The sequence below is a fragment of the Felis catus genome, chromosome A1 (genome assembly GCF_018350175.1).
Source record: "Felis catus isolate Fca126 chromosome A1, F.catus_Fca126_mat1.0, whole genome shotgun sequence".
Classification (NCBI taxonomy): domain Eukaryota; kingdom Metazoa; phylum Chordata; class Mammalia; order Carnivora; family Felidae; genus Felis; species Felis catus.
The window spans coordinates 26,394,143-26,420,089 of NC_058368.1; the positions used below are offsets into that span (position 1 = coordinate 26,394,143).

Sequence of the window (25,947 nt, forward strand, 5' to 3'; positions counted from 1 at the left end):
TTCCAACTTAATCCAGTGTCTCTCGAGATGACAGTTTGTGCATCAATCCGTGGGCAGGTTGACCGTACGTCCTGATCTGCCCAGGACAGTCACCATTTACGTTTGGTGTCCTGGTATGATTATTTATAGTACCCCATTTCGTGCCTACAAGTATCCTGGCTGGGGTGCTAAATGCCATGGTCACTTACCTGTAGCACACAGCTGGCCTACTCTGAGCCACTGTCTGTGAGCTTTGCACAGATGGGCCCTCAAGGCCGAAGGAGAGCAGTGAGATTTAGAAGAAATCTAAATTTTCCTCGATAAGAAAAGGCGATGACTAGAAAACTGACCTCAACTAAACACTGAATCTAAAATGCTAAACAGAGTCAGTGTTACAGCAGAAACAGAGTTCACCGAATACCCGCGTGCGCCCCAACGTTTCCCAGTCTTCCCTGCAGACAGGCTGGGCCATGCGACTGGCGGTGGCCAATGTCATGCTGCATGGAAGTGAAGCGTCACCTCCGGGGCCAGGGTGGTGTCTCTCCTACATCTCACTTTCTGTGCCGTGGTGACCTTGTGTTATGAAGGCGGTGCGAGCTGGCCTATGGAGACACCCCTCGCAGGGAAGCTTTGCCAGCCTGCACCGGTCAGACTTGTGTGAGCGAGAAGGAAGCACCCACTGGCTGAGTGACAGCTTTTCTGTTGTTACTGCAACATGGCGGCACCCGGACACGAAGTTAGAATATTCTCGTGTCTGCATAGAATGAGAATTGTCTTTTAGGTCGAGACGTGGAAAAAGCCCTTAGCCTTTGCACCATGGACAGAGCTTTGGGAGTCGAGGCTCAGCGCCCTGTACCCCGGTGTGTGATCTACTTGGGACGACAGATACACAAGACCTGGAGCGAAACAAGACACAGCGTCTCATTGTTGCCGAACTCCGAACCCCAAAGGCTTAAAACGCACGCAGGAAAAGCTCTTGCACAGGGTCGATGCAGTGCTCAGTTTGGGGGTATTCCTGCTGAGTCCTTGCTTCGGCTCAAACTAAGTCAAAGTTTAAGCTGGCGAGTTTGTTCCCAGATGCTAATTGGTGGATGGGCAGCATCAGAATCTTCTGGACGCTAAAAAGATACACACACGCATGCATGTGGTCCCTGGAGACTCTGGTTCTCTGCAGACCCTGGGTGGATTCCGGCTTTAAAAACCACCCTTCCGGGGGCGCCTGGGTGGCTCCGTCGGTTAAGCGTCCGACCTCGGCTCAGGTCACGATCTCGCGGGGTCCGTGAGTTTGAGCCCCGCGTTGGGCTCTGTGCTGACTGCTCAGAGCCTGGAGCCTGTTTGAGATTCTGTGTCTCCCTCTCTCTCTGACCCTCCCCCGTTCATGCTGTCTCAAAAATAAACGTTAAAAAAAAAAAAAAAAACACCCTTCCCCACCCCAAGAGATGGTGCCCAACAGCAAGGGATTGCTGACAAATGGAATGTGGTGTTTATTTCACATTACAATGAATTCAAGGGGTCGCTAGTGCTCTCTTTGCAGGGTCTGCCACTGTAATTTACATACCCAGAGAAAGCGCTCACGTATCACAGGAGGTACTGGTTGGCTGTGACCGGCGGCGTGACGCCAGGCTCTCACCAGCACGCAAAGTGAGATTCAGACTTTCTCACCTCATGAGACCTGCTCATCCGTCTCCCGCTAGGGGCTTGATTTTCGGTGGAAGAGCAGCGTTTCCAAACTGGGTTGGAACCTATTCATGGGCTATAAAACCAGCTGAGGGGGACACAACCAGTATTAAAACAAAACAGAACAAAAAAAACCACAAAAAACAAAGAAAGAAAGAGACTGGGGACGGGGAGGGGGTAGACTACATGACATATGTTAAGGATAAGCGTTGTCCTGGAAAACTTGTTTTGGTGGATGCGTTGTGCTTTAGGTTGCCACGTATTTCTTACCGTGGGTCGTGGCAAAAAATGTACGTCTCTGCCGTATGGCATAAATCAACCATGACCCTAAGGTACTTAGGCAGCCCTGTCTCTGCTTTCAGAAGAGTGACAGAAGTCACCGGGAAGGGCAGACTGTCACACACGAGAACTTCGGGGAGGCTCCCTGAAAAGTAATAGGAAACCAATTTGTGGATGATCCCAGTAGCCTGGGGAGATAAATCAGTCACAGGAAGTTTTACCAATAGTAGCTGATTCAGCTGGCCACACCTGTCACCTGGGGACAGCGGGGCTTATCCAGAGCCTGATCTGGCTAAATTTCAGTTTCCCTTTCCTGAAAATAGGGATTATCATCCTGTTGACTGTTACTGTTGTGGGAAAAACCCAATTGGTGGTGGGGGAAGACCCGCAAAGCGTGGGCCCAGCAAAGGCCTTTCATGTCGGGCATGCTGTTAGGGCAGGAAGAGAAAGGCCAGACTCCGAGCAAGACTAGGCCATGTGGGAGTTAGGCCACGTAAGGGAGCACGGACCAGGTAAACTACGTCAAGCAGCCTTTCTTCCTCTGGCCTCTTGGCAGGAGCCCTGAGGTCTGATCTTTCACAGTACACTGGTCTTACTCAGTGACCTAGAAGAGAACAGGCAGCAGAGCCAACAGGATGAGGGGACCAGCTCGCAGAGCATCTCGTGTGCAGTTCTCGTGGTGGGAGATGCCTCCTGCCGGCTTGGGAGGGGCCTGGCAGTGGCAGTGATGGGGAGCACAAGGGTGGTAGACTGTCTTTGGGGCTGCTGGTTTTGAAGCAGGCCTGCAACCCTCTTCTCAGCAGGAAGAGAGGAGGAGAAGGAGGAGGAGAAGGGAGGGGAGGAGGGGGAGGAGGGAGGGGAGGAGGGGGAGGAGGGAGGGGAGGAGGGGGAGGAGGGAGGGGAGGAGGGGGAGGAGGGAGGGAGGAGGGAGGGGAGGAGGGAGGGGAGGAGGGGGAGGGGAGGAGGGGGAGGAGGGGGATGGAGGGGAGGAGAAGGGGGAGGATGGAGAGGGAGGGGAGGAGGGGGAGGAGGAGGAGGATGGGAGAAAAGAAGGCCCTAAAGAATATCACTGAAGGGTCTGGGTTTCGTAAAAGACTCCAGTGGACAAAAAGCTCCCCCCCCCGCCCCATTTCCAAGTGCACCATTTCCAACAAAGCCCCCGAAGTGGTTGGCAGAAGTCCTGGCCACTGCCACCGCTTCCATGTTTAAAGTTCTCCCAATATTGAGGAATGAACGAAATTGCCAAGAGTGCAAAGATGGAATTTTAAGAAGCAACACAGGACTGTTTAAAGTTGCACACTGAACATCTTTAATCCCGATGCCGATCTCTGTGGTCGCCCCTCGGACTTCCTGAGGCCGTATCAGAAGTCAGAACAACCGAGCAGGCTGATTCTCCCTTTCCTCCACCAGCCGTGCCCGCAGGATAGGCCTCGCTTAAGAGCAAGCTTCAGCGGGGGCTGTCTTTGCCGCTTGGAATGGGACAAAACTTTCTCTTTAGCCGGGTCTTCTCAGGATCGTGGTCCTGAAAATTTAGAGTGCGTAAGCCTCACCCAGGGAGCTTGTACAAAACATTAGCGTTGGCCCCACCTGCCGCACTTAAATTGAGCAGGCGTAAGGTAGAACCCCAGAGTCTGCATTTCGAGATGCATCTCCCACTTGCCCCACCCCCGCCACACACTGGGATGCCCATGTAGGCAGACCACACTCTGAGGGGCTGTGGGGAGGCTGGCCAGGGAGAGGTGTGCACCCACCAGCCCTGGGCCAAACTCTCCCAGCCTCCAGGCTGACCACCCAGAGTGAGATGAGACTCCAGCCCTCCTGGGTCCTGAGGTTGGCTGGTTTTCATAAAGAGGCCTCAGACACCTGCTCCTCATCAAGTCCTAAGACAAAGAGCAGATAACAGCTAATCGAACCTTGACACGCTTTGTAGGTGGCTTTTCTGCATCGAAAAAAAGAACAAAAAACAAAAAAACCCCGCCCAAAACAAAACAAAACGAGTAAAAAAGTAAAATGTGTGGAAAATCCAAGGTCATGAGAGCAGCCCAGGGCTTCATTCTGGGCCAAGACCTCGAAGGTAAATCTAGCTCTAATTCCCCAGCCACAGATTCCTTAACCCTTTCCCAAACGTCTAATCCTGTCCCCCACCCCCCACCCCAACCCCACCTGGAGCTATTCTGGCATGTTCTTCGCTTCAGGTTTCTCACTGTAACCCACACATGGTATAAGGTTGAACAAAGACATTTATTCGTAAAACCAATCCCCAACGGAGGAGAGGCTGTATCCATAGAAAGTAACCTGGTGATCCTTCGGAGGGCCACATACATACATTTGTGAGACCAGGGGCAAAACCAGACAGGGTGCTGCCGCAGACATCTGGGAGCTACCAATCCCACCAACAGAAAAGCAAAATGTCCTTTCCGCTCGAGAACACGGATGTACCAAGATGTCCTGTGAGAAGGCAATGTGGTCTGACATCCACGATGAAGTGATCAGGGAACAATGGAGGGAGCCTTTTTTTTCTACTCGGTGTGGCTGTTTGCTTCCCACAGATCCCTGGCTAAAAGCTTAAGTGGTCCTCCGCCCTCCAGAGGGGGGGGGGCAGGGTCAAATCCCCAGGCCTTCTCACATGCCCATCCTTATGCTCTGAATGATCTGAAAGATAGCTGAAAGAGGAAAACAAGACAGCTCAGATAGCAGGCAGCACACAGCTGGAAACCCAAGCCCACAGCGAACCCTGCTTCTGCTGACCCCTGGGCCCTTGACATGTTAGCATCCAGCTGATTAGATATTTCCTAACAAGGAGTTAAGTTAACAAGAGGTCAGTGAACTTCTTTAAAAAGGCAGCCTTGCTCCGTCTGCTGATGGATGCCTCGGGGATTTATAGATAACTCCCGCTAATTCCATCAGGAGTTCAGGCCAGAGATCCCTCAGGCGCTCACGGATTTGGCCCCCTTCCCCAGAAGTGTCCTGTGGCTGCTGGGGAGAGGGGACGGGGCTTTCATACAGGCACTGCACTCATTTCACAGGTCAGCGAGGCTGCCTTTTCAAAACGGCAGTGGCCTGGAAAATGAGCGGCCCCCGAGCAGGGAATGCAGGCCAGGTGCTTGGAGCAGATGCATCAAACCGGGCCCCTGGATGCCGGTAGCCCTTGATGCAAGATCTGCTGGCTGCCTGTAACTCCTCTGAAATGCCGCTACCTCTCATCCAGAGCCACCAGGAGTTTTTGACCGAGGGGGTGGGGAGCCTGGAAGCCCACCTGGCACCCCCGCTTATCTTGCTAAGAGCGAGTTAGCTCCCCCCGCCTGGTTCTAGCTATGGGGGTTAAATGTGTCCCGGGGAACATAAGGCCGAAGCGTCTTTGTTATGCCCTCCCCGGAGGGCAATGGCGGTCAGGCTTGATGAGGACGAGAACAGATGAGAACCGTCACTACCACGTGCTGCATGATTTCTTGGAGGTGAGGCTGGGTATCATTTCATTTAATCCCGTCTAAAAACAGGATCAACAGGGACGAGCTGAGCGGCCACGCTAAAGCGGACTACCCAGAACCTTCGGGAAACAAGCCCTTGACATTCCATCATCTAACGTTAGTGAGCACGTACTGTGCACCAGGTACTGTGCTTTGGGTGTGCAGAGGTTAGTAACACACAGGGCCTTGGGGGATCTTCCTTGGACAGCTAGATTTGAAGGAAAGATAAAGCATGAATGCATTTTTTTTCCCTAAAAAACCGAAACTAAACCAAAACAAAAACCCTGCACGCATCATCACTACTCTCCTAAATTGGATATACACCAAACCTGACATAATATTAATTTTTCACGAAGGTTCAGTGTGACCATAATGAAAAACAGTCATTGCTAAGACCCCGATGGAGTATTGGCACGGGGTGTGCAAGGTATTTGATCTGAGACCCAAACAGCTCTGGTTGGCTGTGCTCTGGGCTCTCGTTTCTGCTTCTTCGTCCTTTATTTCAGTGATGATCTCCGCTCACCTCTCTGGTGTTACCAAACCAGCCTGTGCTGGGCCCTCTTCTGTTACTATGTTGCTATCGACCAAGCTGAACACAAAGACCGTTTAGAATTACACAGAAAATCGAAGTTAGCCAGTTCTGTGTGAACTGTCCTCTCCGCGTCCAGCGAAGGAGTGAATTCAACAACTTGTGATCCTCCATTATGGTTGTGCTCGGAAGTTTCCTTGGCCCATCCCGGGTTTGGGGGTGGGTCTATGACAGCAGAAGTTGCTGAGGGGGTGAGAAAGTACCTTCCCCAAATGGATAAGCTCACAGAAATGGCTGACCTTCCTGTCCTCCCCTGCCAGGGCTGACAAGGAACAAACGTTAAATAAACATGCCGTATTCCGGTTCAACGGGAGTGCTGGGAGGCAGCTGTATATTGGACAACATTAGGAAAAAGAGTATCTACATCTACCGTGCCTCATGTTTTGTTCTTGGGGTCAGGGAAGCATCCCTAATCTTGACAAACAAGTCTACCGTGGAAGGGCAGGGTCAGACGGAACTAGGTCTGAATTCCAGTTCTTCACCAGACGGATTAGTTAACGTTTTCGAGACCGCCTCCTTTTGGGTGAAATGAGAACCATGGTGCTTGGGGTGCTGTCATAGGGATTAAACGATAACGACAGTGGCTCTGCCTACACTGAGGGCTCGATGCGTGGGAGCTACTGCTATTGTTACCATCTCTCCGGTCATGACCTCTGCTTCTCCGTGCGTGAGCACGAGACCAGAGCTCAAGTACCAAGTGCTACCTGCCACTCCCTAGTGGTGTGAACTTCGGGAAACTCCCACACAGTTCCGGAGCCCTGCTTTCTCTACTGGTAAAGCTGTAGATAATGTACATCTCAGAGGATGGCAAGGAATGAAGATCATGATAGAAGCAAAAAAAAAAATCTGCCCATAATAAAATGCTCAAAAATGTTATTTCTCCCTTCATTTTAGCCTTAGACAGGACATCGTTATCAGCGGAAAGTAGGTCAACAAATAGGAAACAGTCTGTGCCTTAGGTCCATCATGCCCCATTAAGTTAATTCATGACTTCAAAAGTGCTAGGTAATGATAAAGCCACTCAATTCTCTTTTCGGAACGGTTGCAAATTTCTCTAAAGAGTCTTAGATGAGATTTTTTTTTTTTTATTTCAGAGTAGCAACACTTCTGGTAAAGCAACTTACCAGTTCCTAAGTCTGCTTTAAGAACTAAAGATCACTCTTGACCCTACTGAATCCGTGAATTAAATGTAAACATCTGATGGTCCTTAACAGGTGTACAGGTGACTCTTTAAAATGGAACCTGGTTGGAGAAATTACTTTGAATAAAGTCTGTTGTAAGTTCACCATTTGCCTTCACCTTTGAGATAAGGGAGAGTGGGTTGCATTTATTATTCCTTTTTCAGTTGTATCAATGTCTTTAAGAAGCCTCCAACATTCTAGAGCAATTATGTTAATTGTACGTCTCTGTGCCTGCCAGTAATGACCCGCAGAGTCACCCTGGCTTTCCACGTGCTGGCTTCCCGAGGCAGCGACCAGGAAGGGAGCCAACAGTGGGTTCAAAGAGGGAAAGGAAGTGGGGAGTCTGGACCCTGACAAGTTAATAACTTAACAGTGGGTGAACAAAGCTGAGAAAACAGCTGAGCAGGCTGTAGGAAAGGGGCCGTGGGTAAGCCAGACAGCAGGGAAGAGAGATGCCAAGGAAAGGAGGGACAGGCAGACATTCCAGGTCAGGGCATCTGGCCTCAGGCAAGTCACTGGGGTTCAGAAAAATCCAGGCTAGCGCAGGAGCTACAGAATCCCCGGGGCCCCTGCCCTCTCCAACCTGTGTTTGGCATCCTGATCTTTGGTGACCTCGGATGGTCACATCTCTCTTTTATTTAACCATCCCCTTTCAACGAAATCCTCAGGCTTTAGCACGCAAGAAACATTCACACTCAACAATCAAATGAACCGGATCAATCTTCCCGAGTCCACATCTGCTACCAACAGGTGCCCTCTCTTCCGCTTTGCAACCATTTCTAAACAGCTGTCTATACTCACTTTCTCCATGTCCTTGCTTTCAATTCCCACCTCAATCCACTTTATTCTAGCTCCTGCTCTCTTCACTCCACCGAAAATATCTCTTGCTAGGGACACAAAGCGCCTTCCATGTCACTTAATCCAATGGGCAGTTTCCAGCTACCTCCTGCCTGACTTCCTGACTCACCATTGTTGACCACTCCCTCCTATGCCCTCTCATCCCTTGGCCTCTGTGACACTATATTTCCCTGGTTTTCTAGTTTTCTTTGGCTCTTTACACTAAATGGGTTTTACAGGGGTCATCCTAACTCCATCTGACCAATAAACAAGAATAATGACACCTCTCAGTGAGCACTCGGGCTTTCTTCGATTCTCACTCATGTCTCACATTCTCACTTCCCGGGTGACTTCACCCTGCCCCACAATTTTAGGTGGCCCTTAGCTTTTGCTGACTCACCTATGTGTATTGCCAGCCCTGACTTCCCAGAGCTCCAGACCCACACCTTCCATCATTGAATTGATATCTACACGTAGGTGGCTCAAAGACGCTTCAAACTCAACAGGACCTTCTCAGGATCCCTTCCCGCTGCCGAACTTGGCCTCGTTACCCTCCATCTTGCAAATAAACTCAAAACGCAAGAGTCATCCTCGGCACCTCCAACTGATTACCAGCACCTGTGGACTTTAAGAATCTTGTGATTAGGCACCTTTCTCCCCGTCCCTCCAGAAACCACCTTCGCGCAAGTTACCGCCATCTTTCCCCAGACCCCTGCCATGACCTCCAACTGGTCTACCCTTGCTCTTCTGCAATATTTGCTCCATACTGTAGCTAGATTTATTCTTCAAATGAAAACAAGTAAGATTGTGTCATCCCTGTGTTTCAAGCACATCAAAAAGCTTCCTATTGCCCAATCCTTGATGTGGCCTCCATGACCTATATATCCCGGTCCTATCAACCTGTCCAGACGTATCTTATATTACTCTTCTCTCCTGGGCTAATCCCTCATGTTTTCAAACCTCTCAGGGCTCTTCCATATGCCACTCTTTCTGTACGAAATACTTCTCCCGCCGTACCCTATTGCCTAGTTTTCCTTTATAATCCAGAAGTTTTTTCTGCAGAGAAGCTTTCTTTGACTATCTGAGGCAAGAGTTCTCAAACCTGCGTGTGTATGGTAGTCTCCTGAGGATGTGGGAAAACAGAGGCTGGGCCCCACCTCCAGAGTTTCTAATCCAGTGGGTCTAGAGTGGGAAATGGAAATGTGTATTTCTTTTTAAGTAGGCTTCATGCCCAGGGGGGAGCCCACCGTGGGGCTTGAACTTAGGACCCTGAGATTAAGACCTGAGCTGAGATCAAGAGTTGGATGCCTACCTGACTGAACCACCCAGGTGCCCTGAGAATGTGTATTTCTAACTGGGTCACCGGTGATGCTGAGGCTGCTGGTCCAGGGACCACACTCTGAGAACCACTTGCCCAGCCTTTTGCCTTATATGCTTTCACAGCTTTGCATGTCTCTCCTCCACTTTCATGACTGAAATCGCGCAGGTTTCAACATGACTACTTGGTAAACTTATGTTGCTTCCCCACCAGACTGAAGGCTCCAGGACAGCAGGGACCGTGCATGATTTTGCTCATGACCACCCTGGGCCTAGCTCAGCACCAGGCACGTAGCAGGTCCTCAGCGAATATTTCTTGGAGGAAAATGAATGGTGAATAATTGCAAAGAGCATGGAGGAAAACACATATTATAAACCTCTCAGAGAATTATTTTGCGAACCAAGAAACACCAGCAAACAACTGCTTTTAGATTCCGATGTTGCAAGAGCCCGGTCTTTGGCGGGGAAGGAAAGTCATGAAAGACCGTAAACTCCTTAAGGCCTGGGACTGTGTCATCCCAGCCCACTCTTACCCTGGGGACAGACCTACCTCGGCTAACTGGGAGCGCCAGGACACAGGGGTGACAGAAGGGAGACAGCTAGAGAGTGGGAGGCTGCCGGCGTAACAGGAAGCTTCAGAAGGCCACTTTTATTGAGAATAAGGTTGATGATAAGCGAGCTCAAGAGAGTTGCTGAGATGAGAGATTGAGAGAGGCCACAGGAATACCACTGAGGAGGACAAGACCGCTCTAGAAATCACATCATTTTGATTATTTTCCATTTAAAAAATGACAAAGCTGGTGGGAAAAAGTATAGGTCCTGTGAGAGACAAGTAGAAACGTCAAGAAAGGAGACGTCGCAAAGGCTAAGGGTTAAGCTCTCAGGAAGAATCAGCACAAAGGGAGTCGAAGGCACGATGCTATTTCCAGTAGCATTTCCTGGTAGCGTCTCCAGAGATGGAGACGAGGGGAAAGACAGAGGTGCCCGGGATAGAGGGCAGAAAGGCACGGTGAAGAGAAGGGACGTTAGCAAAGAGCGTGATGCCCTTTATCCACAGTAACATGGCAGACAGCAGAAACGCTCTTCGAGCAGCAGACCAGACACAAACCCAAATGCTCCATGAGGCACAGGGTACAGGGCATGGAACAAGGGAGGATGCAGGTCACCTTGAGGGAGCCAGTGGCTGAGGAGACATCTTTTCCAGAGTGTCCATGTCAGGTCTCGAGGCAGGAGTTTCTCGGCAGAGGCATGTCCTCAGTCTTCCCTTTGTGGTGAAATAGAAGACCTTCTCCAAGGCTGCCCAGCTCCTCAAACATCCTGCTTGTCAGTCTCAGGGGGAGTGACAGCCACTTTGGGTGTCACAATTTCGAGACAGTTCTGGCGGTCTCCAGGAAAGGCCAGTGTTTTGGGTCGACCTGTAGACATGGTGAATTCAAATCTGTCCTGGAGCAAGGTCCAGAAAAGGGTAAGGAGGTCGGGTGCCCCGGTGGCCCAGTCAACAAGCAGCCCACGGCTGGGTCAAGGGTTTATCCATCTGGGAGCAGACCCAGGATGGCTGTATACGTGGAACCTCTGGACAACGCACGTTTTCTGGCAGGGAAAGTAGGAGATGTTTTAACAGGAATTCTTTTCAATACATGGTCATATGCTGAAGGCCTAAGGTGGGTGGAAACCTTCTGCTTGGTAGTACTTTTGGGAGAAGTGGTAAGAGGGAGGGAAGGCAGTGTAATAGGGTTTCGAGTTCAGGTTTGGGGACTGGCTCTCTCTCTCTTTAGCTGTGTGATGCTAGCTGATTTCCTCTAGGAGCCTCAGTTTTACGATCTGGAAAAACGAGTACCATAGCTCCTTCGTAGGGATTATGTGACGAGAAGAGAAAACATATGTGTATAGTAAGTAGCCAAGACAGTTGTATGAACAGGTCCTGCTCATCCCTATTAGCTAGTTTATATAAAGAATTCTTTCTAGAAATAGAGAGGAGGCTCCCGCTGCCCCTACAGAGGTGACCCCACCGACCTCTGGATGACATCACCACAGCTTCCTCAGGATCTCGGAGCGAGTATGCTCCCCCCTACAAGTTTTCTTACCACCGTAAAGCAAAATCACTAGGAAGATCCAAATGTTCTCTTTCTTTCTCTGTGAGCGTTCAGAGTCTTGGTCAGAACCTTGCCTGGGAGGCTGAGATGTGGGGAGAGAGCGTGACTAAGGGCCATGAATATAATGACTAACAATCAACTCCCAAGGTCCTAGGAGTTAGGGACCATTCTTAGGTCTTTTAAGAATGGGAGAACCAAGGCTTAGAACGGGCGTAAGCTGGAGAAGGTCACATGGCTAGTAGGTCGCAGAGCTGGGTTTCAAACCCAGGGAGGCTGGCCTTGGAGCTGGCACACAGGTGGCTTGATCCTTTCCCTCCACACTGTTCTCAGCAGAAACAGTAGGTCCTAGGAAGGACAGGGGTGTTGGCCCTTCCAGAAATGGAGAGGCCTTCTGTACAGGGAGATCCTTGGACCACCTGAAACATGAGACTGGGGAATGGGAGGGATTCAGGCCCAGCCAAGAACATCTCAGGGAATCACTTCTTCATATCCGTTCTGAATAGGCTGTCCTGAAAAACGCGCTGGTCTATGACATGCTAGCTCTCCCACCTCCCCTGTGTCCACAGGCAGATTCCCTGGGGGATATGGGAGCCTACAGCCCCTTAACCGACAGACGAAAGCAATGTCCCTGCCCAGAAACAGTGTGACTACTCACAACTCATGTGCCAAATAAACCTAGCAGGCCATTTGCTCAGAGGCATGAGCTCTGTCATGAGAGGCCAGCTCTGGGCCAGACGCAGCTTCCTATTTGATGGGCAAAGAGGGTCCAGATGTCTGTTCCTGTCCGGGGATGGAAAAAAACCCAGAATATCCAGCAACACCGGAGGTACCCCCTACACAAACACAGACAAAGACACACACTCGCAAACACATACACACACACAAACGCACATCCGCTCACACTCTCAAGCGCACTCACAAATGTAAATACACACAAATATGTACAAACTCACACATATGCACACTCATAAATGCACACACACGCCTACTCACACACACACACATACACACACACTCACTCTCTCTCTCTCACACACACACACACACACACACACACACACACACAGATCCCACTTCCACCAGAACAGCTGCTCTTTCGTTTGTTCCTAAGATATGAACAGAGTTTGGCTGCTTGTTAAAAACAGGCTAAAAACCACTAGTCAAGATGTTTTCTTCTTAAAATACACTTAATTTTTTCTAGATTATAAAAGTTTTCTGTATTTCTCTATATTATAAAAGTCATATATGCTCACACGGGGAAATAGAAAAGTCTGAAGGAAATAACAGCCACTCGTTAATCCTATTACCCGAGAGGTTCCCCTTTGATGGGGGATATAAGCTCATCAGTTTCAAGAATGCTCAGGCTTCAGTAACCATTAAAATTCTCATAATCCCTAATTAGGAAATGAATATCAGGCTTGGCCAGAGAGAGAGAAATCAAATTGAAATTAGGAATACATGAGGGAGAAACGGTCTGAGGGAGGGAGCTGGGGCACGGCTGATGTGTGAGAGTTTCCCTCTGGGAATCAAGGGATAATAGGAATTAAACGGGGACTCCATTAATCCCAGTAGAAACCTCAGTGAGGGGTAAGGACAGGGGAGGGGACAAGCAGGTTGCAAAGAGCCTGGTCTCGGGCCGCTGCCATCTGTCACCGTGCAGTTTCACACGGGGCTCGGAGAAGGGAAATCATGCTACAGGATCACAAGATGCGCGTATATGCTGACTAAACAGCCCGATTGTCTGGACAACGAACGTGTTAAGGAAAAGACCTAATCAATCTCGTGGAGTCCAGGGGACATTCTGGTCAAAGAGGAAAGCTGGGAATGCGGAAGACAGTTGTCCTGTGAACCCCGTGGCACTCCCATCACAGAAAGGCCAGGGATGGCAAGGGTGAGCACGGGACCCCGCTGTCCACACCAGGTTTAGGATGGACATTGTTAATCAATTGCAGCACACTTTCCCCCGGAGCTTGGGCGTGGCCTCAGAATCCTTGTCTAGAAAACTCTTAAAGGAGCTGAGGACAAAAGTAGAGGAAAATCCAGGGTTACAGCAGGGTGACTGGCTTCATTCATGGTCTGGGGCAGTGCATCAGGACTGCAAGTGTCCCCCAGAGATAGCGGCGGGCCGGTCTGAGCGACGGCATCTTTGCCGCCTCAGACAGACATTCTGGGTCACGCTTGTCTCTGAGTCTCGAGATAAAAACCAGCACTCTTCAGAAGCTATCACACGGTTCTCAAAGAGGCAGGTTTGAAACCAAGGGCCAGGAGAGACAGGATGAGGTGCTTATCTGGAAAGGGGCCCCACTGCCTGCAGAAATGGAAGACAGTGTTTTTATAAAAAGAGGAGAAAAACACAGCAGAGTCTCTAAGAGGGGCTGGGCGGGGGGCGGGGGGCGGGATGCTTGAATCCTTAAGGCTTCAGTGTGGATCTGGGGCCCTAGGAAATCAAGTAAAGACAAATGTAAACAGTTAAAAAGGCCCAAGCAAAACAAAGTCCCCGGCCAAGCAAGACTTGAACAAGAGAAGTTTGGAATAATTATCTGAGGACACTCATAACTCATAACATAAACCTCGTATGAGGTTTTCTCGTAACAGGCTTTCTGAGAAACAGGTTTCAGATTTCTGGTAGGATGTATACAATAACAATACAGCTAGTTACCAAATTATACAAAACAAAGAACCATATGGCCCTGAGATGTCCTCTATCTGGATAATACTGGGTCTCAAAAGAACGTACTGTTCCCAGAGCTTTTGTTTCTCACAAAGAGAACTTTTATAGCAAAACAGTGGTGTATTCAGGTCGAGATATCAGAAATAGATATTTCTGATATCGACGTAAACTACAAACCCCTGTTTGTTGATTTTAGTCTGTAGGTGGGTTCTTCCTTTCCCCTGCGTGGGGAGGTCGGGAAGATTTTGAAGCTTTATCATGGAAAGATAGGCTCACACCCTCGGAATGGAATGTTATCAAACTGCAGACACTCATCCTTGGAGCGAAGAGGCCGGGCCTACCGTTGAAGAGCAAGACCAATGTGAGTGGCTGAGCCTTGCCGATGGGCTGCCCACGGAAGGCCCAGCCGGGAAAGATGCAAAGCAAATGGAAACCTGAGCCAGCACCCCCCCCCCCCCCCCCCCCCCGCCATGGCACACCAGCCCCTCCCATCCACCGTGCCACTATCGGGGCTATGCTGATGGGGATGGTGGTAGTGACTGAGGCTGCAGGTGTCGAGCTGTGGGCCAGCGCTTAATATCCCTGGAGCCCGTCGATGCCCTTTGGAGGGGCTACTCTTATCCCTAGTTGATCAATAAGGAAATCGATACAGAGAGTAAATAACGTGTCCAAGGTTGTCCAGCTGACAGTGAATCTTAGGCTTTGAACCTACATCTGGCAGATTCCAAAACTACCCTCCTCTCTGAGGCCTCTTCATCTCTCATCCTGTTCCTGCCAAACGGTCAGGCTTCAAAGAAGCGTCTTGCCTAAGAGCCCTTTTGCAATCACAGAGAGTGGAAATTTACTTACTCTGAAGAGGGGTGCATTTAGATAGCCTCCTTCCAACTGCATGTCAACGGGGTAATGTATTAGAGGCTACCACCGTGTACCTGGGCTGGACTCCCATCTTGGGGGCCTCAGGGCAGCCCCAGGAGGTCTGGCGCTCTTATCTGATTTCCTGATGAGGGGGTGAGTGTTCCCTGGGTGCATGTTTGCGCCAGGGGCCTCTGCGTTCTGTACCCTTGCTGCTCTGCTGGTTCTTCTCCCTTCTTTTTCGTTATCTTGTTCTTATCAGCACCGCAGGCATTAAAGGCATGTGTGGAGAATGAGGAAGGCCACAGGGAAGAAGCCAAGAAGCAAGGGGTCAAGACTGCTGTGACACATCACGCCCCATATAGTCAAGGGGTCCTGTGACCTCTTGGAGGTTCGTTAACTTGTTTTTTTTTTTCCACACGAAGTGGAGTAACGGTGGCCAATAAGAGTGCATGAGCCTAAATGCCAACGTTTCCCCAGTCCTGATCCTTTCCCACAATCTCGCCAGGAGAACGGATACGATGTGCATTCCTTATTACTTGCCTGACCCAAATATTTACCTATCCTAGGTACACGGACACTATTTCTGAAAAGAGCACTTTGCCCAACCAATCATCGTGGGAAAAGACGTGGGTCAACAGAGTGAGGTGATGAGAGTGTTGTCTTTCAAGAGAATCAGATCATTGATCAGCACCTTCGTTAATATTGGAAGCTTTCATATTTTCCCCGTCTGTATAAAAATATACAACATAGGAGCCGCCAGCCACCTGGCCTCAGAGAGAATAGTGACACGAGGCTTCCGTCATCCTCTCACCAGGAAGGCTCGTGACATGAGGCAGAGGAACCCACGGATGGCATGGCAGGCTGTTAGGACATGACACTCTCTTAAATATAGAGAAGACACTGGCCCCACAACCTGAAGGAGGAGAAACTCAAGAAGGGCAGTAGGCTCTGCAAGACGAACTGAATCGTGACTAATCCCAGCGAGGTGGCCACCGGGACAGACCTAAAGGAGTTATTGTGTTTTTCATGACATGTTTGGCTTAGAAAAGCACGCGTACAAAGATAGAAGGAAGGGCACAGCACCAAGGACAAGCTGAGAAGAGTGACACGTTTCTGTGAGAACAGTGCCTGACTTGAGCTGAGGCTTGCAGGAAAAAAAAAAAAAAAAGGTAAGTTAGCAAAAATAAATAAATAAATAAAAATAAAAATTAAAGGTGGGTTAGTGGATTATTTTTAGTTACGATTAAAAAAGAGATGAAGCCCATTACTTAGGGATCATGGTAACATGTTAACCAACTCCTAACTAGCCTCTCCATAAAAGCAACGCGGTCTTAATGACAAGGATTTAAAGAAGCGACACCGGGAGAGAACAGGCTGTGAAGGCAGGGGGGTGTGGCATGCTAGTAAGTGCTGTGTCCTCTTAGCCACTCTAAATCCATGTCTCTGGGCCCTGCGGGCTCCCGTTCCAGCCCCCTGATAGATCTCCCATCCCAGAAAGGATAACAGAGCCAATGTACTTGATCCCTGAGAAAACGAATGGAGACTGGGAGGGTTCCAAGAGACTGCTGTCAGCAGATGTCCCAATTTACCTGGAGGTTGGGGGAGGGGCAGGGGGAGGAGATACAGTTCCTACTATATAGACTGATAGCCTGGCAAGATTTTAATTAAAGTGTAATTTAGAGAAGGTTTTCAAGCCCTTTGAAAAGGGTGGATATTGACAACTAACACCGGTCTGAGAAAAACAGACCAAATCACTTTATCGACTTAACCCCCTCCACGTGCTACCTCACCGTGCAGACTGGGGAGGGCACCGGTTAATATGTATCTGGACGCCAAAAAAGAAAACAATACTGGCTCTGTACCTTTGTAGCCCCTGACAACACGGACTGCGTGATGACTCACAGGTCCTTGCCACTGGGCTTTGGCCATTCTTGAGCCCGGCACGCTATCTCAAGTCTATGTGCCTTTGTCACGTAGTAATCTCTCATGTGGAACGACCTGTCCTTTGTCTGGCTGTTTGTCCTTCAAAACTCACCACAAATGGCACCTCCTCTGGGAAACTTTCTCTTCTGCTCAGTATGACTGAGAAGTCCCCACTACGGTCTGATTGCGTTCTCCCATATCCGCGTGCTGGAATCCTGATGTCCAATGGAGACCTCATTCATTAGGTCATGAATGGGACCCATGAATGGGACCTCATGAATGGGATCAGTGCTCTTATCAAAGAGACCCCACAGAGCTCCCTACCTTTTCTGCCATGTGAGGATACAACATGAAGATATGAGGAGAGGTCTGTGACTGGGAAAAGGGTCCTCACCAGACCAGGCTGGCACCCTAATCTGACTTCCAACCTCCAGAACTGTGAGCAGTAAATTTCTGCTACTTCTAAGCCACCTAGCCCGTGGTGTTTTGTTATAGCAGCCTGAGCAGGCTAACACAGTCCCTTATCCGTGCCCACCAAGCACTCTGGGCACTCTGCTATCATAGAACTCTTGCCCTAGGTACAACTGACAGCTTCCTTATCTGCCTCTCCCGTTGCCTGCAGCCTCCTGAAAGTGGTTGTTCCAAAGCCTGGCACAGTGCCAGGCACACAGCGGACCCCGCCAAGCCCCCAAGACACGATGATTGTTTGTACAAGTTTTGCAGAGAGGTTCAAAGTCAACCTGGAGGGAGTTGTCTCGAATTGTGTTCCATGGGCTTCTCTAAGTCTAGACTTTATCAGTGACTTGGAGGTACAGTATACTTTCTGAGACTATAAAGCTGGCAAAGAAAGATGATTAGATAGGAGGCTCAAGGTTCAAGATCTAACAATCTACAGGCTGGCCACAAGGCCTGAAAGGGCAGATCACCTTTTCACATAGATTTATTTTTCTTGATTTTTGTATGGCTTGCTAAAGGCACATGGTTTTTTGTTTGTTTTGTTTCCGGGTGAAAATCAGAGACCAATCATCTGAGGCAACGCACGGCAGACGAATATGCAGGCAGTGATGGAAATGCTGCATTAATGCACCATATTCCTCGGAATTTTGTACAGCGTTCTGAACTACGCATCGCTGATGAAGGCGATACGCTGACCATATCATATGTCACTGACCATATCGTACATGATAATGCAATTTCATGCAAGCCATTTACTATGCATGTTCTTCTGTATTTCTAGACTTTGTTGGCTACGCTATAAAAAGACAACTGACAACCAACAATAAAATTTTAATAGAAATATTCATGAAGCTTTATATTAGGTCTCAAGAAAGCCAGCTGGATATCTATAGTATGGGGAACATCTTGCTGTACTCATCCATCCACCCATCCGTGAATCCATTCAGCCAACCACACTGAGCGCTCGCTATATGCTAAATACTTATAAGAATCTACCGGTTTAGTGGAAAATAAACATTCCCTTCCCTGAGCTTATGTCCCAGCAGTGGGAAATATATACTAAAGAAGCAAAGTAAATAATGTCATACGTTGATGAGGGTCATGAATAAAATAAACAATGTGTGATGGGGTAAGGGACAGCTCTGGATTGGGGGGAGGTATGTACATGCTTCTCTGAAGCTTGTAGAGCATTTATGTTAAGGAGAGTTTGGAGGGGCCAGGCTATCCTTCAGCTTGATGTGAGTCTAGGATGTGCTGTGACTGCTGAAAATAAACTGAAGCTTGGGTCACATTAATAGAAGCAGAGTGATGGGATCAAGGGCAGTGGCAATCCTAATGCCTCTGTAGCAGTCACACCCCTTCTAGACCAACTTCCACAGCTGCAAATGTTATATACTTTAAGACACTCATGGAGTGTACCCAGAAGCGGGGTCTAGAAACCACATCTTTTGAGGCTAGGTTGAGAGAAGTAGGGAAGTTTAGTTTGCGGAATTTAAACTCATCTTTAAAATATCCGAAGAGTCAAGATGATTCAAGATGTTCAGAAGAGAATGAGTCCATGCCTTGTGGTTTTAGGAGTTCGCACCTGAACTACTGAAAAGATAGTTCAGTGTAGTTCAAAAGATGTATAACTAGAGCTATACAGAAATGGGATAGGCGTTTTGAAGAAGTGAGCCCTTCACCCTCAGAAGTATTCCAGTAGAGGTTGGGTAAACTCTGCTAAAGAAGAGGGATTCCCTCTATTGGGTAAAATATTCCCTTCGAGTCACATCCTTGGGAATGGGGTGTGCAGTTTTGTTTCTTCGAGTGAGAGATCTCAGGAACCTCGGAAGGCCTGTCTTGTTAGAAGTAGCCCCACTATTCCTCACTTACCACTATCTTAGAGACCCAACCCATGGGGACCAGGAATTACAAGACTCCCAGTAACCAAATTCAACGAGAGACAACTGCACGATCCTTTGCTCAAGCCTCCCCTGTGTGTGTGCATGTTTGCACGTGAGTGTAAGCAAAGCTCTCTGAACTTGGCCACCTTTCAGTGTGAGGTGACTGTACCTTGAGGCTCAGGTCAAAGGCTCAGTTCTATTTATGAGTTCTGTAGAGTTTCCTCTGAGAAAGGCATAAAGCCTCTCCCTTTCTCTGCAATCTGGATCTACCTTGGGTAGACAGATAGGTGTTCCACTTTCTGTTCTAAATGCCCTTTTTAGGCTATGTTTTACTGAACTCTAAAGTGTAAACAGCCAATTTAATTGCTCAGTGTAATCATTTTATGATTATGATTTGATAGGATATCAATTTTGTCTCTACTCATATTTGCTCTGCTAGACTAGAGACCAAATCAAAACCCATTAAGATGAAGGCTTCAGGCAGAGATTAACTTGAATCCCAGAACAATGTGTGTGTGTGTGTGTGTGTGTGTGTGTGTGTGTATTTTTTATTGTTGTCTATTTTCTTGTGAATAAAACCTGTGTTTTTGAAGGACAGAGGACAGCATGGTCTATGAAGTCAGCGAAAAACCCATACCTGAGCCACAGACAACAAAAACAAACAGTGCCAACAGCCATGGTCCCACAGGGTATTTCTCTTCTTGCGGCCTCTGAAAGGGAATGGGGTAAAGTAAGATTAGGTTTATTCATTCAGGAAACATTTGTGGGGTACTACTAGACCCTACTAAAGATTGGGAATACCACGATGGGTGAGATGGATCCATTCTCAATGCCCAATGGGCAGGGAATAGCTGAATAAAGCCAATTGTGAAGGATCCAGATAGGTGTGAAAAAAATTAACCAATAACCTTATTTATACTCCTGTAACTCAGCGCACTTGGCACTCTTAAGTATTCTAGGGACAGATGGGGTATAAGTACCAACTGATACAGTGATTTGGGAGTCCCAAATGATAGTACTAATAATTGCTTCCATTTGTTGAAGGCACACTGGATGCCAGGCTCTATCCTAGGCAATCTACAACCACTCTTTCCACCACTCACAACTCCATGCCAGGCAAGTGTTATCAACTCCATTTTGTGGTTGGGAAACTGACACCCAGAGTTTGTTAATTTGATCAAGGGCTGGGATTCAAATTTAGACTTGCCTCATTACAGAGCCTGGGTGGTTTCCACTAACAGAATCATCTTAAATTCCCGAATCTGTGGATTCCAAATAAGGTCACAGAACAGCCATTTTCTCAAAACCTTCCACACGCCAAGAACATGGGGAAGGTGAGTGCTGTGGAAATTCTCAGAATGGCGGAAGCACCACAGCAACGGTGAGCGCGTAGGCAAAGGAAGCAGCATTTTGTAATGAGGAAAGTTCCTCAACCCAAATGAAGCTTACACTTTGAAGAAATCTCTTCCTTCCCTGGGGAGCAGAATGGCACTACTGTGCCCACATGAACCCAGTCCCTGCACACCTCCTGCTCCCCTCAAACTAAAAACACAGACGTAATAAGAACAACCATCCACAACCCCTCTAGGTCTATTTGCAGGTACGGCTTGGTCCTTGAAATCAAACCGATGGGGGTGTCTGGGTGGCTTAGTCAATTAAGCGTAGAACTTCAGCTCGGTCACGATCTTACGGCTTTTGGGTTCGAGCCCCGCGTCGAGCTCTGTGCTGACAGCTCAGAGCCTGGAGCCTCCTTCAGATTCTGTGTCTCCCTCTCCGTCTGCCCCTCCCCTTCTCGCACTCTGTCTCTCACTCTCTCGTGAATAAGTAAACATTAAAAAAAATCAAATCGATCAAGGAAAAACTATTTTTTTTTGAGAGAGGCGTCCAAAAAAACAGTGATCTTCTCCAATAAAAAGGGAGATGTTAGAGTGAAGAAAATAACTCACTAACATTTCCTCACGTGTGTGAGCCAGAAATAGGCTGTTACCCACGTCAATACAAGAACTCATTTTATTATAAATAAGGCAACAATTCTTCGGTTCTCAGCTTACCTGTTACTTTCTGAGACAGCCTTCTCTCTTCTACCTCAAGTGGGTTCCCTTACTACTTAAATTGCCATGTATGTTTTCTTCACAGCATTTATCCCAGTTTGTATCTCATGTTTATTCTCATGATAACGTGTCTACTGTCTGTCTCTCCACCGGACCCTACCCCACCAGGGCAGGCACTGTGTCTCTTTCACGTGTCAATGTATATAGCAATGCCTAGCACAGGACTTAAACATAGTAGGTGCTCAATAAGTGTTCACTGAAGAATGAATAAGCACACCAACGTCATTAAATATGGCTTCTTAGGTCAAGCAGAGTAAAGACAGGGTCTAGGAAGGATATTACCTTTTTTTGTAAATACTTCCTAATTGGTGATAGGGTTATCCCTGACTCTCTCCACACCAGAGCAGAGATTAAAGTGTTAGTGGCAGGCAGACTCCAAGGATTAAAACCCTTCGCTTCTCTGTCCTCGACGAGCTTGCTTCCACCACCACGCCTGCACAAACAAATCGCACTGCAAGGGAATGGGTGCCCGCTCTTGACCAGACAAGGACAAAATCAGTCTTACGTAACTGCGTAAGATAACTTGAACCAGTGTTGTCACTGTGTCATTCTTTGGCACTCCACGCCAGGTCAAGGCCAGATCACGTAAATAACAGAGATATCAAATAAAGTTACCTGAACAGAGTGCGGCACTTACCCCGTCCCCACCCTCTTTCACTAACTTCCTAACCCATCTGTCACGGTTGACCACAAACCAGCTCTGTTGCTGTCATCCCACTAACGCTGTATAAAAAGCTCATTGATCTCCAGCAAAGCCAACAAGTGAATTCAGGAGCCTGTAAATGAATTACTGGCCGGGTGCAGATAGCAATGGCGTCCATTATTTTTCCTTTGCGGAAAAACACAAATTATCAACACGCAGAGCTTGGACTATATAGTACCAAAATCTGTTTGATGGCATTTTCCAGTGACTCGATATGATCTGGGGATTTTCAGAGCTCAAGAACACCAATATATCCTTTTTTTTTTGAGAGCTCTGAATTCCTGTTTTGGAAGCCGGTCCCCAGCACAATCCCCTTGGGGCAATTCACCTAAGCCTGAATCTATGGCTGGTAAAGGTAAGGCAAGCAGCAGAATCTTGCAAATGACATGGTTCATTTCAAACAGGAGTATGTTGCTTCCCTCATAATGTCAGGGGCTCATTTCCCCCATGATTATATACTAGCAGGGTAACTCAGAACGCTGAACTTTAAATCCCCTTCATCCTGGAGAAGAAGTTACTACCGTATAATCACAAAATGATTACTTCTTTGTTTTTTGGATATATCTGCTATCTGGGAGAATAATATCGATTTGCTCCACAGCTATTAGCTAATGAAGTACTGAAGCATCTGCATACAATTGAAGGGGTTTATTTCCGAATGCTTATGCTAATTTTTCAGTTCGAATCTGTTCATATGTTCCCAATTTCCTCCCAAACAAGTTATCTCTTGCAAGTTACTTCTTTCAAAGTATAATTGGGTTTGACCTGTAATTAGGAAAATGAGATTTAGGGCTTAAAGTACTTCGGTTTTCTTTTTGGATGTTGGCCTATTTACAATAAAGTTAACCAAAGGGCTCTCCTAGCCAACTGAAAATAAACAGACACCGTGGCTTGGTTTGGGAGCCTTTCATTACAAATGTAGTAGGGCCCTTTGAACATCCTCACAGGTACCAGGCACTTCTGAAGGGCCCCAAGCCATGGTATATCCGAACCTATTAAAATTCACTCACACCATAGATTAAACATTCGTCCTAATGTAGCTTTCAAAGTTGAGTTGAGTTGAAATGAGAACAACTACATTTCCTAGATGTTTAAATATTTTCCTCCAATTTTTAAATTTTCTTTTCTTATTTTGAAGCCACTAACTCGCCCTCTCCCCTCCCCCAGGTCTCAAACACCTTCTAATGGTCTTGAAAAGCTAAAGGTGGCCGACCTTGAGTTCACCAAGCCGGGATGGATAACTTAGCTTTGCAAATCAGTTACCGTGTTGCTACTTTTGCAGTGGGATATGTTGTCAACTGAGTTTAGTTCATAACTGTTAGTTCTGTAGTTTCTTAGTTCATTCAAAAGAACCACACAACTGGAGATTTTCAGTACCTCAGCTAGTCTGTATGGTATCTAGGAAGAAGTGACCTCCTAGGGATATAAAACCCTAAGTGCTTTAACACCGATTAAAATTTGTTTCTCAAGGTCAATTTAGACAGCAAGGTTTGTTTTTCTGAGTAAAAAGAAATAGGAAAAAGAGATCTATGTGAAAAATGGTTCCAATTCACTGGTATATTAGCATGTTACTGTTCAGTCACAACTAAATGATCTAACTCCCAATGAGAGAATTTCCAGCATAAGTTAAGCCTGGAACTGTGGATAAAGCTCTGAGTAGAACAGAGTTTGATCCTAAGATTTCTCTGCCGTGGTACTGCTCAGTTTTGCAAGAATTCTGGTGTGATCATTGCAGCTCTAGCTTTTTGCTCAGTTACTCAAACCAGGATCATTTCTTTGGCTAAAAGGAAGTGCCTCATCAGGTCTGCGAGCTTTTCCAGCCAAGCCCAAAGCTTCAGCTGGACTTCACTTAAGTGTCTGGGGTAACAGATTCCAGGCATCTTGAGCTCACAGACTTGGAGACCAACACTGCCCAACAACTCATCCCGGGCATGCCTCTGAGTGTCCAAACTCACGGACCTGGCATTTTCTCTTGAAGACATTCTGCTTTGCTAAAACTAACCCTGGTGCATAAGGCACAGATTTTACTTTAAAGTCCAGTTACAAAGCTTTAGTCTCCAAAGTTCTGGATCATACCACCAGGATGAGCCAGAATTTACAGGGTGAGCAAGAGTAACGTTGCATTTAAACTTCAGCCCGGTAGCGAGAGGCCTCCCTGGAGAAGAGGAGAAGGAGAGAAAGGAGGATGGAGGGAAACATGGGTCTGAACCTCATTTCGCACTTTGCGCCCCTCCAACTTATTCAGCGCCATAACAAAGAGGCTGGAGGGGAAACCTTATCCTGGTGGGCGTCTGTTGAGGGTGGAGGCCAGGAGTCAGAGCTTGGAAGGGGGTGATGATAAGAGGCCTCCATTTACCTGCTCATTCATTCATCGAACCTTCTAGCACCTACTGGGTTCCGGGTCCTGTGTCACGCAGTTGGTTTAACTGTTCCTGCAGGATGTGACTTTCCGTTTTTCCCGGAGACAAAGGCCCAGTTCTCTCCTGGGGAGGCTCTCCCGCGCCTCCGTGGTAGCCCCGGCGGCCGCCCCCTGAGGGGCCACCACCGACCCGGCCCTCGCCGCCCGCCAGGGCTCCGCGAGGTCCGCGCCCCAGAGCCCGGCACTCGGCGCCCACTCTGCGGGACCCCGCGGGAGGGGCGGGCCCGGGCCCGGGCCGGGGAGCGGGGAGGCCGGGCCCCGCGCCCGCCACCCGCCCGCCGGCCCCGCCCCGCCCCCGCCGGCCCTGCCCCGCTCGGCCCGGTCGGCGCCGCCCCCGCCTTACCAGGGTTTTGGCTACGTTCCCCCTCTGGGTGATGTTTTTGCTGTGCTTCTCGTTGGCCATCCGGATCCGCTGTTTGGCCACCATGGCTTGGGCGCTAGGCAATGCCCTCGAGTCCCACCTGCAAGAATCCCCCCGCGTTAGCCCCCCGACCCGGCCGCGCGCGTCCCGCCGGCTGCGGGCGCTGCAGGTGGCAAGGCGCGGCCCCCGAGCCCCGCGCACCCCGCTCCCCAGCCCCCAACGAGCCGGCTCCAGAGAGAGGCCAGAGCCCGGACGGAAGTAATCTTTCATCTCAGGAAACCCTCTCCTACTTCCTCGCCATCCTTCCGGTCCCCCCTGCTACCTAACCAGCGCGGCCCCGAGGCTGGCGCTGCCGCGCGTCCTCCCCGCGCTGGGCGGCCGGAGCGCCGCGCGCGGAGCCGCTCCGCCCGGGGCCCCTGCCGGCTCGGGATCCAGCGGCCGAACGCGGCGGGGCCGAGGGTTCCGGCGGCCGCCGGCTTTGTGCGCGCATAGGGGCCGGGGGCGCAGCCGCTCTGGGGCTCCGCGGCCGGGGACCCGCCGGCGCCCGGGGCCGGGATTGGGGCGGCCTCGCTTTAAGCCAGTCTGCCTTGCACCACTACCCCCTGGCCGAGGGCCGGATTGGAGGCAGCGGCCGGCGGGCCTGGGGGGGGGGGGGGGAGGGGGTCTCAAAAGACAAGTGGAATGAGGGCGAGTCCCGGCCCACGCTGTTGGGGGACAGTTTAAAGAACCTCCCCTTCAGGGGTCTGGGGAAGGGCCCCGGGCGAGGGAAGCCCACTGCAGGACCCTTCTCAAGTACTGCGGAAAGGGCTGGAACTCCCCAAGGATGCGGATAAGTGGGTGCGAGGATGCAGTGGGCTCGGTCATCTCGCCTTGGTAGCCGAGGGCCTTCCATGGAACACTGGCAGCAACCGTCAGCTTCTGAGTGGAGGAAGGTCCTAGGCCTGCAGCCCAGCCAGATGTGGCGGTCACTACCCTAAAGTGGACGGATTTGACCAGCTTAGGCTCCCCACCTGCCTGGAGCAGTTTGGCCCTCCTCCAGCCACCCGCGTCCCAAGGGCTCTGAACTGGGAGCTTCCCTGCAGCGGAGGGATAAAAACTGAAGTGTATGTGACCCACAGACACTGGTGTTGGGGCCCTACAGATTGC

The 25,947-nt window shown here is 49.2% G+C and overlaps 1 protein-coding gene across 10 annotated transcripts; it reads right to left on the reverse strand.

The window, feature by feature from the left end:
* Nucleotides 1–3,220: 3,220 nt before the first annotated feature.
* SERP2 (stress associated endoplasmic reticulum protein family member 2) lies at nucleotides 3,221–25,283 on the reverse strand. 10 transcript variants are annotated; one of them, XM_045053326.1, is made up of 5 exons: nucleotides 25,092–25,121; nucleotides 24,784–24,901; nucleotides 19,845–19,917; nucleotides 3,687–3,815; nucleotides 3,221–3,457 (listed from the first exon to the last, which is right to left on the reverse strand). In XM_045053326.1, the coding sequence occupies exons 1-4, from the start codon at nucleotides 25,100–25,102 to the stop codon at nucleotides 3,778–3,780; spliced, it is 240 nt and encodes a 79-aa protein (XP_044909261.1). In that variant the 5' UTR covers nucleotides 25,103–25,121; the 3' UTR covers nucleotides 3,221–3,457; nucleotides 3,687–3,777. The 10 variants fall into 10 exon arrangements, with proteins under 10 accessions (XP_044909261.1, XP_044909263.1, XP_023107522.1 ...); XM_023251748.2 differs by lacking the exons at nucleotides 3,221–3,457; nucleotides 3,687–3,815; nucleotides 25,092–25,121 and adding exons at nucleotides 4,158–4,598; nucleotides 10,493–10,741; nucleotides 25,124–25,283; XM_045053327.1 differs by lacking the exons at nucleotides 3,221–3,457; nucleotides 3,687–3,815 and adding exons at nucleotides 4,158–4,598; nucleotides 8,410–8,634 and having other exon boundaries at nucleotides 25,092–25,120.
* Between the last annotated feature and the right edge of the window lie 664 nt (nucleotides 25,284–25,947).

Coding starts and splice junctions, on each gene's coding strand:
- SERP2 (XM_045053323.1), bottom strand. Junction 19,918..24,783: donor GGAACGTAGCCAAAACCCTG/GTAAGGCGGGGG, acceptor ATTCCCTTTCAG/AGGCCGCAAGAAGAGAAATA. Junction 10,917..19,844: donor TTTTGTTGTCTGTGGCTCAG/GTATGGGTTTTT, acceptor TTTCCCTGCCAG/AAAACGTGCGTTGTCCAGAG.